Raw genomic sequence first — 15,792 nt, 5'->3', positions numbered from 1 at the left:
AACCACACTGTGTCACCATTGTATACACCTTGCTATCTTTCTCTCAGTTAACTTCAGTAGCACACCCCAGGGATGTTATTGACTGAGATCCGCGTGAAGGTGTAAGGGTGGAGGGAATGATGGTATTAGAGTCATGAGGTGAAGAAATGCTATGGTGAGTGTGAGGGTATGAGGCTGCGGCTGTGAGTGCATGAGAGCAATAGGATGGGAGATAGTTAACAGTCTTAATGGTACATGAACTTTTATCTAAAAGCAATCTCAGTATGATTGATTCAATGTAGGTTTTGAAAGGGTGAAACACAGAACATCTGGTGTGCTTCGAGATGGAGGTGAGCTTGCCTTCAATAGGGTGAGACAAAGACTGTGCACAGTAAACTGGACAAATCTGTTAATGGGTTAACACAATAGAAGATCAGTGAGAGGTGTTCAAAATGGAATTTAATGTGATACAGAACCTAGCCCCAAAGAGTAAGAGATCTACTTGCTGCAAAAGGCAGCCATGGATGACTGAAGAAGTAAGACAACGTAAAACTGAAATCAAAAGTAAATAAAAAATGCAATAAAAGCACAGCCCCTGGTGCATGGGTAAGATACTGAGAACAGCAAAGGGTGGCAAAACAAATAATAAGAGTGACAAAAAGGGAGTCTGAAAAGAAACTCACAAGGGATAGCAAATCAACACAAAAAACTTTTATGATTAGACTAGGATAAAGAGGTTGATCAGGAGCAATTGAGCCCCTTGAAAACTGATAACATAGGACATAGAAACATAGGAACATAGGAGCAGGAGTAGGCCATTCGGCCCATCCAGCCTGCTCTGCCATTCAATATGATCATGGCTGATCATCCACTTCAATGTCTTTTCCCACACTATCCTCATATCCCTTTCTGTCATTGGTATTTAGAAATCTGTCAATCTCTGCTTTAAACATACTCAATGACTGAGCTTCCACAGCCCTCTGGGGTAGAGAATTCCAAAGATTCACAACCCTCTGAGTAAAGAAATTTCTCCTCATCTTTGTCCGAAGTGGTTTCCCCCTTATTTTGAAATTGTGTCCCCTGGTTGTAGACTCCCCAACCAGGGGAAACATCTTACCTGCATCTACCCTGTCAATCCCTTTAAGTATTTTGTAGATTTCAGTGAGATCACCTCTCATTCTTCAAACTTTAGAGAATACAGGCCCAGTTTCCCCAATCTCTCTTCATAGGACAGTCCCGCCATCCCGGGAACAAATCTGGTGAACCTTCGTTGCACTCCCTCTATGGCAATAATATCCTTCCTAAGGTAAGGGGACCAAAACTGCACACAGTACTCCAGGTGTGGTCTAATCAAGGTTCTATACAATTGAAGCAATACTTTGCTACTCCTGTACTCAAATCCTCTTGCGATAAAGGCTAACGTACCATTAGCCTTGTTAATTGCTTGCTGCACCTGCATGTTAGCTTTCAAAGAACAAAGAACAATACAGCATGAGAACAGGCCATTCGGCCCTCCAAGCCTGCGCTGATCTTGATGCCTGCCTAAACTAAAACCTTCTGCACTGCCGGGGTCCGTATCCCTCTATTCCCATCCTATTCATGTATTTGTCAAGATGCCTCTTAAACGTCGCTATCGTACCTGCTTCCACCACCTCCCCCGGCAGCAAGTTCCAGGCACTCACCACCCTCTATGTAAAGAACTTGCCTCGCACATCCCCTCTAAACTTTGCCCCTCTCACCTTAAACCTATGTCCCCTAGTAACTGACTCTTCCACCCTGGGAAAAAGCTTCTGACTATCCACTCTGTCCATGCCGCTTATAACTTTGTAAACCTCGATCATGTCGCCCCTCCACCTCCGTCGTTCCAGTGAAAACAATCCGAGTTTAACCAACCTCTCCTCATAGCTAATGCCCTCCAGACCAGGCAACATCCTGGTAAACCTCCTCTGTACCCTCTCCAAAGCCTCCACGTCCTTCTGGCAGTGTGGCGACCAGAATTGCACACAATATTCTAAGTGTGGCCTAACTAAAGTTCTGTACAGCTGCAGCATGACTTGCCTATTTTTATACTCTATGCCCCGACCGATGAAGGTAAGCATGCCGTATGCCTTCTTGACTACCTTATCCACCTGCGTTGCCACTTTCAGAGACCTGTGGACCTGTACACCCAGATCTCTCTGCCTGTCAATACTCCTGAGGGTTCTGCCATTTACTGTATACTTCCCACCTGCATTAGATGTTCCAAAATGCATTACCTCACATTTGTCCGGATTAAATTCCATCTGCCATTTCTCCGCCCAAGTCTCCAACCGATCTATATCCTGCTGTATCCTCTGACAATCCTCATCACTATCCGCAACTCCACCAACCTTTGTGTCCTCCGCAAACTTACTAATCAGACCAGCTACATTTTCCTCCAAATCATTTATATATACTACAAAGAGCAAAGGTCCCAGCACTGATCCCTGCGGAACACCACTAGTCACATCCCTCCATATAGAAAAGCACCCTTCCCCTGCTACCCTCTGTCTTCTATGACTGAGCCAGTTCCGTATCCATCTTGCCAGCTCCCCTCTGATCCCGTGTGACTTCACCTTTTGTACCAGTCTGCCATGAGGGACCTTGTCAAAGGCTTTACTGAAGTCCATATAGATAACATCCACTGCCCTTCCTTCATCAATCATCTTCGTCACTTCCTCAAAAAACTCAATCAAATTAGTGAGACATGACCTCCCCTTCACAAAACCATGCTTCCTCTCGCTAATAAGTCCATTTGTTTCCAAATGGGAGTAAATCCTGTTCCGAAGAATACTCTCTAATAATTTCCCTACCACTGACGTAAGGCTCACCAGCCTATAATTTCCTGGATTATCCTTGCTACCCTTCTTAAACAAAGGAACAACATTAGCTATTCTCCAGTCCTCTGGGACCTCACCTGTAGCCAATGAGGATGCAAAGATTTCTGTCAAGGCCCCAGCAATTTCTTCCCTTGCCTCCCTCAGTATTCTGGGGTAGATCCCATCAGGCCCTGGGGACTTATCTACCTTAATGCTTTGCAAGACACCCAACACCTCCTCCTTTTTGATAATGAGATGACTGAGACTATCTACACTCCCTTCCCCAGGCTCATCATCCACTAAATCCTTCTCCTTGGTGAATACTGATGAAAAGTACTCATTTAGTACCTCGCCCATTTCCTCTGGCTCCACACATAGATTCCCTCCTCTGTCCTTGAGTGGGCCAACCCTTTCCCTGGTTACCCTCTTGCTCTTTATATACGTATAAAAAGCCTTGGGATTTTCCTTAATCTTTTTTGTCAATGACTTCTCATAACCCCTTTTAGCCCTCCTGACTCCTTGCTTAAGTTCCTTCCTACTGTCTTTATATTCCTCAAGGGATTCGTCTGTTCCTAGCTTTCCAGCCCTTACGAATGATTCCTTTTTCTTTTTGACGAGGCTCACAATATCCCGCGTTATCCAAGGTTCCCGAAACTTGCCAAACTTTTCCTTCTTCCTCACAGGAACATGCTGGTCCTGGATTCTAATCAACTGACGTTTGAAAGACTCCCACATGTCAGATGTTGATTTACCCTCAAACAGCTGCCCCCAATCTAAATTCTTCAGTTCCTGCCTAATATTGTTATAATTAGCCTTCCAATTTAGCACCTTCACCCGAGGACTACTCTTATCCTTATCCACAAGTACCTTAAAACTTACGGAATTATGGTTACGGTTCCCGAAATGCTCCCCTACTGAAACTTCGACCACCTGGCCGGGCTCATTCCCCAATACCAGGTCCAGTACGGCCCCTTCCCTAGTTGGACTATCTACATATTGTTTCAAGAAGCCCTCCTGGATGCTCCTTACAAATTCTGCCCCATCCGAGCCCCTAGCACTAAGTGAGTCCCAGTCAATATAGGGGAAGTTAAAATCATCCACCACTACAACCCTGTTACCTTTACATCTTTCCAAAATCTGTCTACATATCTGTTCCTCTACCTCCCGCTGGCTGTTGGGAGGCCTGTAGAAAACCCCCAACATCGTGACTGCACCCTTCCTATTCCTGAGCTCCACCCATATTGCCTCGCTGCATGACCCCTCCGAGGTGTCCTCCCGCAGTACAGCTGTGATATTCTCCTTAACCAGTAATGCAACTCCTCCACCCCTTTTACATCCCCCTCTATCCCGCCTGAAGCTTCTAAATCCTGGAACATTTAACTGCCAATCCTGTCCTTCCCTCAACCAAGTCTCTGTAATAGCAACAACATCATAGTTCCAAGTACTAATCCAAGCTCTAAGTTCATCTGCCTTACCTGTTATACTTCTTGCATTGAAACAAATGCACTTCAGACCACCAGTCCCGCTGTGCTCAGCAACATCTCCCTGCCTGCTCTTCCTCTTAGTCTTACTGGCCTTATTTACTAGTTCCCCCTCAGTTATTTCACTTGCTGTCCTACTGCTCTGGTTCCCACCCCCCTGCCACACTAGTTTAAACCCTCCCGAGTGACGCTAGCAAACTTCGCAGTCAGGATATTTGTGCCCCTCCAGTTTAGATACAACCCGTCCTTCTTGTCCAGGTCCCACCTGTCCCTGAAGAGATCCCAATGGTCCAGATATCTGAAACCCTCCCTTCTACACCAGCTGTTCAGCCACGTGTTTAGCTGCACTATCTTCCTCTTTCTAGCCTCACTGGCACGTGGCACAGGGAGTAATCCCGAGATTACAACCCTAGAGGTCCTGTCTTTTAACTTTCTACCTAACTCCCTAAACTCCCCCTGCAGGACCTCGTCACTCTTCCTGCCTATGTCGTTGGTACCCATGTGTACCAAAACCTCTGGCATTTCACCCTCCCCCTTCAGAATGCCCCCTGTCCGTTCAGAGACATCCTTGACCCTGGCACAAGGGAGGCAACATACCATCCTGGAGTCTCTTCCATGTCCACAGAAGTGCCGATCTGTGCCACTGACTATCGAGTCCCCTATAACTATTGCTCTTCTGCGCTTTGTCCCTCCCTTCAGTGACTTATTGACGAGGACACCCAGCTCCCTTTGTACATCTACACTTATCTAATCTCTTCCTGTTTAAGAAATACTCTGCACATCTGTTCCTCCTAACAAAATGGATAATCTCACATTATTCCACATTATATTCCATCTGCCATGTTCCTGTCCACTCACTAAGTCTGTCCAAATCCCCTTGAAGTCGCTTTGTATCTTCCTCACAGCATACATTCCCACATTCCCAACTAGTTTGTGTCATCCATGAACTTGGAAATATTACATTTAGTCCCCACATCCACATGATATATATTGTGAACAGCTGGGGCCCAAGTACTGATCCTTGTGGTACCCCACTAGTCACAGCCTGCCAACATGAGAATGACCCGTTTATTCCTACTGTCTGCTTTCTGCCTGTTAACCAATCCTTAATATTACCTCCTATCCCATGTGCTTTAATTTTGCTAACCAGCCTCCTGTGGGGGACTTTATCAAAAGCCTTCTGAAAATCCAAGTATACTACATCCACCGACTCCCCTTTATCAATTCTGTTAGTAACATCCTCAAAAAACTCCAACAGGTTCATTAAACATGATTTCCCATTCATAAATCCATGTTGACTCTGCCCAATCAGATTATTATTATCCAAGTGTCCATTTATCACATCCTTTAAAATAATTCCAGCATTTTCCCAACGACTGATATAAGGCTAACAGGTCTGTTATTCCTTGTTTTCTCTCTCCCTCCATTCTTAAATAGTGACAGGGGTGGGGGGAGGTGGGAGGGGTGGGTGGGAGAGGTCACATTTGCTACCTTCTAATCTGCAGGAACCATTACAGAATCTATAGAGTTTTGGAAGATTATCACAAATGCATCCACTATCTCCATAGCTACCTCTTTCAACACTCTGGGATGTAGAATATCAGGTCCTGGGGACTTATCAACCTTCAGTCCCATTAATTTCTCCAATATAACCTTCTTACTAATAATTTCCTTCAATTCCTCATTCTCCCTTGTACCTTGGATCTCTAATTCTGGGAGATTTCTTGAATCTTCCTCAGTGAAGACAGACACAAGTAATCATTTAGCTTCTCTGCCATTTCTCTATTCCCCATTATAAATTCTCCTGACTCTGCCTGTAATGGACCCACATTTGTCTTAGCCAAACATTTCCTTTTTACATACCGTAAGAAGCTTTTACAGTTCATTTTTATGATTTTTGTCATTTATATTCCTCTTCTATTCTCCCTTTCTTTATCAGTTTCTTGGTCCTCCTTTGCTGTATTCTAAAATCCTCCCAATCCTCAGGTTTACTACTATTTCTGGCAATTTTATCGGCCTTTCTTTTAATTTCATACAATCCTTAACTTCTTGACTGCCTTTATTGTTGGAGTTTTTGTGCCTTGAAGGAATGTATAGTTGCTGTAAACTATGTAATATTTCTTTAAAGACTATCCATTGCCTATGTACTGTCATAACTTTTAATGTATTTTCCCAATCCACCTCGGCCAATTTGCCCCTCATACCTTCATAATTTCCTTTGTTCAAATTTAACACCCTGGCTTCAGATTGAAGTACCTCACTTTCAAACATAATGTAAAATTCTATCATATTATGGTCACTCATCCCTAAAGGTTTTTTTTTACAAGATTATTAATTAGTCCTTTCTCATACCATAATACTAGATTCAGGGCGGCACAGTGGCGCAGTGGTTAGCACCGCAGCCTCACAGCTCCAGCGACCCGGGTTCAATTCTGGGTACTGCCTGTGTGGAGTTTGCAAGTTCTCCCTGTGTCTGCGTGGGTTTCCTCCGGGTGCTCTGGTTTCCTCCCATAGCCAAAAGACTTGCAGGTTGATAGGTAAATTGGCCATTATAAATTGCCCCTAGTATAGGTAGGTGGTAGGGAAATATAGGGACAGGTGAGGATGTGGTAGGAATATGGAATTAGTGTAGGATTAGTATAAATGGGTGGTTAATGGTCGGCACAGACTCGGTGGGCCAAAGGGCCTGTTTCAGTGCTGCATCTCTAAATTAAAATCTAAAATAGCCTGTTCTCTAGTCAGTTCCTCAACAGACTGCTCTAGAAAACCATCCCTAACACACCCCAGAAACTCGTCCTCCACAGCCTTAGTGCTCATTAGGTTTTCCCAGTCTATGCGTAGATTGAAGTCACCCATGATTACTGTATTTCCCATGCTACATGCTTCCCTAATCTCCTGATTAATACCATGCTCCACATTACCACTACTGTTTGGCAGCCTATAAACAACTCCTACCAATGTTTGCTGCCCCTTGATGTTTCTTAGCTCCACCCAAACAGATTCCACATTTTGTTCTTCCGATCTGAGATCCTCCCTTACTAATGTACTGATCCCATCCTTTATTATGTGCGCAACACCACCTCCTTTTCCTTCTTTCCTGTCCTTCCTAAATGTCGAATATCCGTGAATATTCAGTTCCCAGTCTTGGTCACCCTGTAGCCATGTTTCCGTTATGTCAATTACATCATACCCATTTACCTCTATTTGTGCCTTTAAATCATCTACCTTGTTGCGAATACTGCGTGCATTCAGATAGAGTGCCCTTAACCTTGTCTTCTTGATGGTGATATTGTCAATGGAAACAAGGAAATGGCAGATGTGCTGAATAATTACTTTGCATCAATATTCAGCCTACTCTCAATCATCAGTAAAGTGATGGAAGGTGTCATCAACAGTGCCATCAAGCAGCACTTGCTTAGCAATAACCTGCTCAGTGACGCTCAGTTTGGGTTCCGCCAGGGCCACTCAGCTCCTGACCTCATTACAACCTTGGTTCAAACATGGACAAAAGAGCTGAACTCAAGAGGTGAGGTGAGAGTGACTGCCCTTGACATCAAGGCAGCATTTGACCGAGTATGGCATCAAGGAGCCCTAGCAAAACTGAGGTCAATGGGAATCAGGGGAAAAAACCTCCACTGGCTGGAGTCATACCTAGTGCAAAGGAAGATGGTTGTGGTTGTTGGAGGTCAATCATCTGAGCTCCAGGACATCACTGCAGGAGTTCCTCAGGGTAGTGTCCTAGGCCAAACCATCTTCAGCTGCTTCATCAATGACCTTCCTTCAATCATAAGGTCAGAAGTGGGGTTTGTTCGCTGATGATTGCACAATGTTTAGCACCATTCGTGACTCCTCAGATACTGAAGCAGTCCGTGTAGAAATGCAGCAAGACCTGGACAATATCCAGGCTTGGGCTGATAAGTGGCAAGTAACATTCGCGCCACACAAGTGCCAGGCAATGACCATCTCCAACAAGAGAGAATCCAACCATCTCCCCTTGACATTCAATGGCATTACCATCGCTGAATCCCCCACTATCAACATCCTAGGGGCTACCATTGACCAGAAACTGAACTGGAGTAGCCATATAAATACCGTGGTGACAAGAGCAGGTCAGAGGCTAGGAATCCTGCGGCAAGCAACTCACCTCCTGACTCCCCAAAGCCTGTCCTCCATCTACAAGGCACAAGTCAGGAGTGTGATGGAATACTCTCCACTTGCCTGGATGGGTGCAGCTCCAACAACACTCAAGAAGCTCGACACCATCCAGGACAAAGCAGCCCGCTTGATTGGCACCCCATCCACAAACATTCACTTCCTGCACCAGCGACGCACAGTGGCAGCAGTGTGTACCATCTACAAGATGCACTGCAGCAATGTACCAAGGCTCCTTAGACAGCACCTTCCAAACCCGCCACCTCTACCAACGAGAAGGACAAGGGCAGCAAATACATGGGAACACCACCACCTGCAAGTTCCCCTCCAAGTCACACACCATCCTGACTTGGAACTATATCGTCGTTCCTTCACTGTCGCTGGGTCAAAATCCTGGAACTCCCTTCCGAACAGCACTGTGGGTGTACCTACCCCATATGGACTGCAGCGGTTAAAGAAGGCAGCTCACCACCACCTTCTCAAGGGCAATTAGGGATGGGCAATAAATGGTGGCCTGGCCAGTGACACCCACATCCCATGAATACATTTTTTTTTAAAATATTAATTATATGGACTTCCAGAAGGCATTTGATAAAGTCCCTCATCAGAGACTGTTAGCTACAGTTGGAGCCCATGAAATTGAAGGTAAATTATTGACCTGGTGAGGAAATTGAGCAGCAGGAGACAGAGAGTAGGGTTAATGGGCAGGTACTTGAATTGTCAGGACGTGACTAGTGATGTCCCGCAAGGATCTGTGTTGGAGCCTCAACTATTCACTGTATTTATTAATGACTTAAATGATGGGATCGAAAGGTACAAATCCAAATTTGCAGATGACACAAAGATAGGCAGCATTGTCAGCAGTGTAGATGGAAACATAAAATAACCAAGATATTGATAGATAAGTGAATAGACAAAACTGTGGCAAATGGATTTCAGTGTTGGTAAATGTGAGGTCACCACTTTGGACCTAAAAAGGATAAAACAGGGTACTTTCTAAATGGTGAAAAGCTAGAAACAGTGGAGGTCCGAAGAGACTTGGGGGATGGGGGTGGTGGGTGGTGTCCAGGTAAATAGATCATTAAAATGTCATGAACAGAAATGGAAAATTATAAAAGGCTAATGGAATGCTGGCCTTTATATCCAGAGGACTAGAATACAAGGGGGGGAAAAGTCATGCTTCAGCTGCACAAAGCCCTGGCTAGACCACACCTGGAGTTACTGTGAGCAGTTCTGGGCACCACACCTTAGAGAGGAGATATTAGCCTCGGAGGGAGTGCAGTGTAGATTTACCAGAATGATAGATGGACTCCAAGGGTGAAATTATAAAGAGAGATTACACAAACTGGGATATTCACTAGAATTTAGGAGGTTAAGGGGTGATCTGCTTAAAATTTTCAAGATATTAAGAGGAACAGACAGGGTAGATAGAGAGAAACTATTTCCACTGTCGGGAAGTCTAGGACTGGGGAGCAGAATCTAAAAATTAGAGCCAGACCTTTCAGGAGTGAAATTCGGAAACACTTCAACAAAGAAAGGGTGGGAGAAGTTTGGAATTCTCTTCCACAAATGACAATCGATGCTGGATTAATTGTAAATCTTAAATCCAACATTGATAGATGTTTGTTAACCAAAGGAATTAAGGGATATGGGGCAAAGACAGGTCACAGATAGGCCATGATCTCATTGAATGGTGGAAGAGGCTTGAGGGGCTGAATGGCCTCGTCCTGTTCCTATGTGAGGGTGAGGGGGTGAAGGATGAGGGGATGAGTGTAAGGGGGTGAACCTCCCAGTCTGCTGGAGGTTGGGATCCTGTGCAAACAATTCCCCCTTTGATCTAATTTTCCCCCACAGAAGCAGTCTGTGATTTGAATGTATTCATGTCATTAATCATTCAGCAAAACAAACTGTTGTCTGATTTTTCGCCGAGTGAATTCTCCACATTCGATGGAGAACAGAATTAGTGGTCAAGTTTCTTTATTGAATTATTTTCCTGAAGAACGGGATATTTTTGCCAGCGCGACATTGTGGGCAGTTTGTTTCGCGCTGGAGCTCCCGGTACCCGATCCAGAAATAGCGGCTCGGGGACCGGGGAAGCTGCAGTCTGGGAGGCAGAGAGGGCACAGTGTCCCCATTAACAGGCAGCACTGCGGGCACAGTGTCCCCATTAACAGGCAGCACTGCGGGCACAGTGTCCCCATTAACAGGCAGCTCTGCGGGCACAGTGTCCCCATTAACAGGCAGCACTGCGGGCACAGTGTCCCCATTAAAAGGCAGCACTGCGGGCACAGTGTCCCAACTAACAGGCAGCACTGCGGGCACAGTGTCCCCATTAACAGGCAGCACTGCGGGCACAGTGTCCCCATTAACAGGCAGCATTGCGGGCACAGTGTCCCCATTAACAGGCAGCATTCCGGTCAGAATGTCCCCATTAACAGGCAGCATTGCGGGCACAGTGTCCCCATTAACAGGCAGCATTCCGGTCAGAATGTCCCCATTAACAGGCAGCATTCCGGGCACAGTGTCCCCATTAACAGGCAGCATTCCGGTCAGAATGGCCCCATTAACAGGCAGCATTGCGGGCACAGTGTCCCAACTAACAGGCAGCACTGCGGGCACAGTGTCCCCATTAACAGGCAGCATTGCGGGCACAGTGTCCCCATTAACAGGCAGCACTGCGGGCACAGTGTCCCCATTAACAGGCAGCATTGCGGGCACAGTGTCCCCATTAACAGGCAGCATTGCGGGCACAGTGTCCCCATTAACAGGCAGCATTCCGGTCAGAATGTCCCCATTAACAGGCAGCACTGCGGGCACAGTGTCCCAATTAACAGGCAGCATTGCGGGCACAGTGTCCCCATTAACAGGCAGCATTGCGGGCACAGTGTCCCCATTAACAGGCAGCATTCCGGTCAGAATGTCCCCATTAACAGGCAGCATTGCGGGCACAGTGTCCCCATTAACAGGCAGCATTGCGGTCAGAATGTCCCCATTAACAGGCAGCATTGCGGGCACAGTGTCCCCATTAACAGGCAGCACTGCGGGCACAGTGTCCCCATTAACAGGCAGCATTGCGGGCACAGTGTCCCAACTAACAGGCAGCACTGCGGGCACAGTGTCCCCATTAACAGGCAGCACTGCGGGCACAGTGTCCCCATTAACAGGCAGCACTGCGGGCACAGTGTCCCCATTAACAGGCAGCATTGCGGGCACAGTGTCCCCATTAACAGGCAGCATTGCGGGCACAGTGTCCCCATTAACAGGCAGCATTCCGGTCAGAATGTCCCCATTAACAGGCAGCATTGCGGGCACAGTGTCCCCATTAACAGGCAGAATTCCGGTCAGAATGTCCCCATTAACAGGCAGCATTACGGGCACAGTGTCCCCATTAACAGGCAGCATTACGGTCAGAATGTCCCCATTAACAGGCAGCATTGCGGGCACAGTGTCCCCATTAACAGGCAGCATTGCGGGCACAGTGTCCCCATTAACAGGCAGCACTGCGGGCACAGTGTCCCCATTAACAGGCAGCAATGCGGGCACAGTGTCCCCATTAACAGGCAGGATTTCAGGCACAATGTCCCCATTAACAGGCAGCACTGCGGGCACAGTGTCCCCATTAACAGGCAGGATTTCAGGCACAATGTCCCCATTAACAGGCAGCATTCCGGTCAGAATGTCCCCATTAACAGGCAGCATTCCGGGCACAGTGTCCCCATTAACAGGCAGCATTCCGGTCAGAATGTCCCCATTAACAGGCAGCATTGCGGGCACAGTGTCCCCATTAACAGGCAGCATTCCGGTCAGAATGTCCCCATTAACAGGCAGCATTGCGGGCACAGTGTCCCCATTAACAGGCAGCATTCCGGTCAGAATGTCCCCATTAACAGGCAGCATTGCGGGCACAGTGTCCCAATTAACAGGCAGCATTGCGGGCACAGTGTCCCCATTAACAGGCAGCACTGTGGGCACAGTGTCCCCATTAACAGGCAGCACTGCGGGCACAGTGTCCCCATTAACAGGCAGCATTGCGGGCACAGTGTCCCCATTAACAGGCAGCACTGCGGGCACAGTGTCCCCATTAACAGGCAGGATTTCAGGCACAATGTCCCCATTAACAGACAGGATTGCGGGCACAGTGTCCCCATTAACAGGCAGGATTTCAGGCACAATGTCCCCATTAACAGACAGAATTGCGGGCACAGTGTCCCCATTAACAGGCAGGATTTCAGGCACAATGTCCCCATTAACAGGCAGGATTTCAGGCACAGTGTCCCCATTAACAGACAGGATTGCGGGCACAATGTCCCCATTAACAGGCAGCACTGCGGGCACAGTGTCCCCATTAACAGGCAGCACTGCGGGCACAGTGTCCCCATTAACAGGCAGGATTTCAGGCACAGTGTCCCCATTAACAGGCAGGATTTCAGGCACAGTGTCCCCATTAACAGACAGGATTGCGGGCACAGTGTCCCCATTAACAGGCAGGATTGCGGGCACAATGTCCCCATTAACAGACAGGATTGCGGGCACAGTGTCCCCATTAACAGGCAGGATTTCGGACCCAATGTCCCCATTAACAGACAGGATTGCGGGCACAGTGTCCCCATTAACAGGCAGCATTGCGGGCACAGTGTCCCCATTAACAGGCAGCATTCCGGTCAGAATGTCCCCATTAACAGGCAGCATTGCGGGCACAGTGTCCCCATTAACAGGCAGCATTCCGGTCAGAATGTCCCCATTAACAGGCAGCATTGCGGGCACAGTGTCCCCATTAACAGGCAGCACTGTGGGCACAGTGTCCCCATTAACAGGCAGCACTGCGGGCACAGTGTCCCCATTAACAGGCAGCATTGCGGGCACAGTGTCCCCATTAACAGGCAGCACTGCGGGCACAGTGTCCCCATTAACAGGCAGGATTTCAGGCACAATGTCCCCATTAACAGACAGGATTGCGGGCACAGTGTCCCCATTAACAGGCAGGACTTCAGGCACAATGTCCCCATTAACAGACAGAATTGCGGGCACAGTGTCCCCATTAACAGGCAGCATTGCGGGCACAGTGTCCCCATTAACAGGCAGCACTGCGGGCACAGTGTCCCCATTAACAGGCAGGATTTCAGGCACAATGTCCCCATTAACAGGCAGCACTGCGGGCACAGTGTCCCCATTAACAGGCAGGATTTCAGGCACAATGTCCCCATTAACAGGCAGGATTTCAGGCACAGTGTCCCCATTAACAGACAGGATTGCGGGCACAATGTCCCCATTAACAGGCAGCACTGCGGGCACAGTGTCCCCATTAACAGGCAGGATTTCAGGCACAGTGTCCCCATTAACAGGCAGGATTTCAGGCACAATGTCCCCATTAACAGACAGGATTTCAGGCACAGTGTCCCCATTAACAGACAGGATTGCGGGAACAGTGTCCCCATTAACAGGCAGGATTGCGGGCACAATGTCCCCATTAACAGACAGGATTGCGGGCACAGTGTCCCCATTAACAGGCAGGATTGCGGACCCAATGTCCCCATTAACAGACAGGATTGCGGGCACAGTGTCCCCATTAACAGGCAGGATTGCGGGCACAATGTCCCCATTAACAGACAGGATTGCGGGCACAGTGTCCCCATTAACAGGCAGGATTTCAGGCACAGTGTCCCCATTAACAGACAGGATTGCGGGCACAGTGTCCCCATTAACAGGCAGGATTGCGGACACAATGTCCCCATTAACAGACAGGATTGCGGGCACAGTGTCCCCATTAACAGACAGGATTGCGGGCACAGTGTCCCCATTAACAGGCAGGATTGCGGACACAGTGTCCCCATTAACAGGCAGGATTTCAGGCACAATGTCCCCATTAACAGACAGGATTGCGGGCACAGTGTCCCCATTAACAGGCAGGATTTCAGGCACAATGTCCCCATTAACAGGCAGCATTGCGGGCACAATGTCCCCATTAACAGGCAGGATTGCGGGCACAGTGTCCCCATTAACAGGCAGGATTTCAGGCACAGTGTCCCCATTAACAGGCAGGATTGCGGGCACAGTGTCCCCATTAACAGGCAGGATTTCAGGCACAGTGTCCCCATTAACAGGCAGGATTTCAGGCACAGTGTCCCCATTAACAGACAGGATTTCAGGCACAGTGTCCCCATTAACAGGCAGGATTTCAGGCACAGTGTCCCCATTAACAGGCAGCACTGCGGGCACAGTGTCCCCATTAACAGACAGGATTGCGGGCACAGTGTCCCCATTAACAGGCAGCACTGCGGGCACAGTGTCCCCATTAACAGACAGGATTGCGGGCACAGTGTCCCCATTAACAGGCAGCATTCCTGGTAGTAACTCCATGAACAGGAAGGATTCCGATCGGACTGTCCCCATTAAGCGGCAGTCTGCCATTTCACTGGGCTGATAAGGATCCACTCACCTCATCTCCCTCAATGAACCGCAGTCCCAGGTGGATGAAATTCTGCACTCGGATAAATCCACCCGTATCCTCGGCCACCGCATCAAACACCTCCCGCAGCTTCTGCACAAACTCAACTAAAGATTCCTCCTCGCATTGTCCCCCTCCATCATCATCCATGCTTAATGCCGGATCTCACAGCCGCTCTCAGCAAGATGCGAGCCTCAAGATGCAGGCGGCCGCCATCAGCAGCAGGGCAAAGAGGAATGGAATGACATCACAATCCCAACGAGAACAGAGAGCATCAAATCAGAGAGAGAGTGAGAGAGAGAAGACCCTCAGTATAGAACACACAGCATTAATACACACAGAGCAGAGAGACCCTCAGTATAAAACACACAGCATTAATACACACAGAGCAGAGAGACCCTCAGTATAAAACACACAGCATTAATACACACAGAGCAGAGAGAACCTCAGTATAAAACACACAGCATTAATACACACAGAGCAGAGAGACCCTCAGTATAAAACACAGAGCATTAATACACACAGAGCAGAGAGACCCTCACTATAAAACACACAGCATTAATACACACAGAGCAGAGAGACCCTCAGTATAAAACACACAGCATTAATACACACAGAGCAGAGAGACCCTCAGTATAAAACACACAGCATTAATACACACAGAGCAGAGAGACCCTCAGTATAAAACACACAGCATTAATACACACAGAGCAGAGAGAACCTCAGTATAAAACACACAGCATTAATACACACAGAGCAGAGAGACCCTCAGTATAAAACACACAGCATTAATACACACAGAGCAGAGAGACCCTCACTATAAAACACACAGCATTAATACACACAGAGCAGAGAGACCCTCAGTATAAAACACACAGCATTAATACACACAGAGCAG

General features: G+C 47.7%; 1 protein-coding gene across 1 annotated transcript in view; it reads right to left on the bottom strand.

The window, feature by feature from the left end:
• rab11fip4a (RAB11 family interacting protein 4 (class II) a) overlaps window positions 1-15,044 on the bottom strand; it is a 171,249-nt gene extending 156,205 nt beyond the window's left edge. Inside the window, exon 1 of the mRNA XM_068027944.1 lies at window positions 14,886-15,044. Within this exon, the coding sequence (XP_067884045.1) occupies window positions 14,886-15,044 (159 nt within the window). The remainder of the gene's footprint in view (window positions 1-14,885) is intronic.
• Window positions 15,045-15,792: the final 748 nt, after the last annotated feature.

The sequence above is a fragment of the Heterodontus francisci genome, unplaced genomic scaffold (assembly GCF_036365525.1).
Source record: "Heterodontus francisci isolate sHetFra1 unplaced genomic scaffold, sHetFra1.hap1 HAP1_SCAFFOLD_405, whole genome shotgun sequence".
Classification (NCBI taxonomy): Eukaryota; Metazoa; Chordata; class Chondrichthyes; order Heterodontiformes; family Heterodontidae; genus Heterodontus; species Heterodontus francisci.
This window is presented reverse-complemented; position numbering and strand designations above follow the sequence as displayed.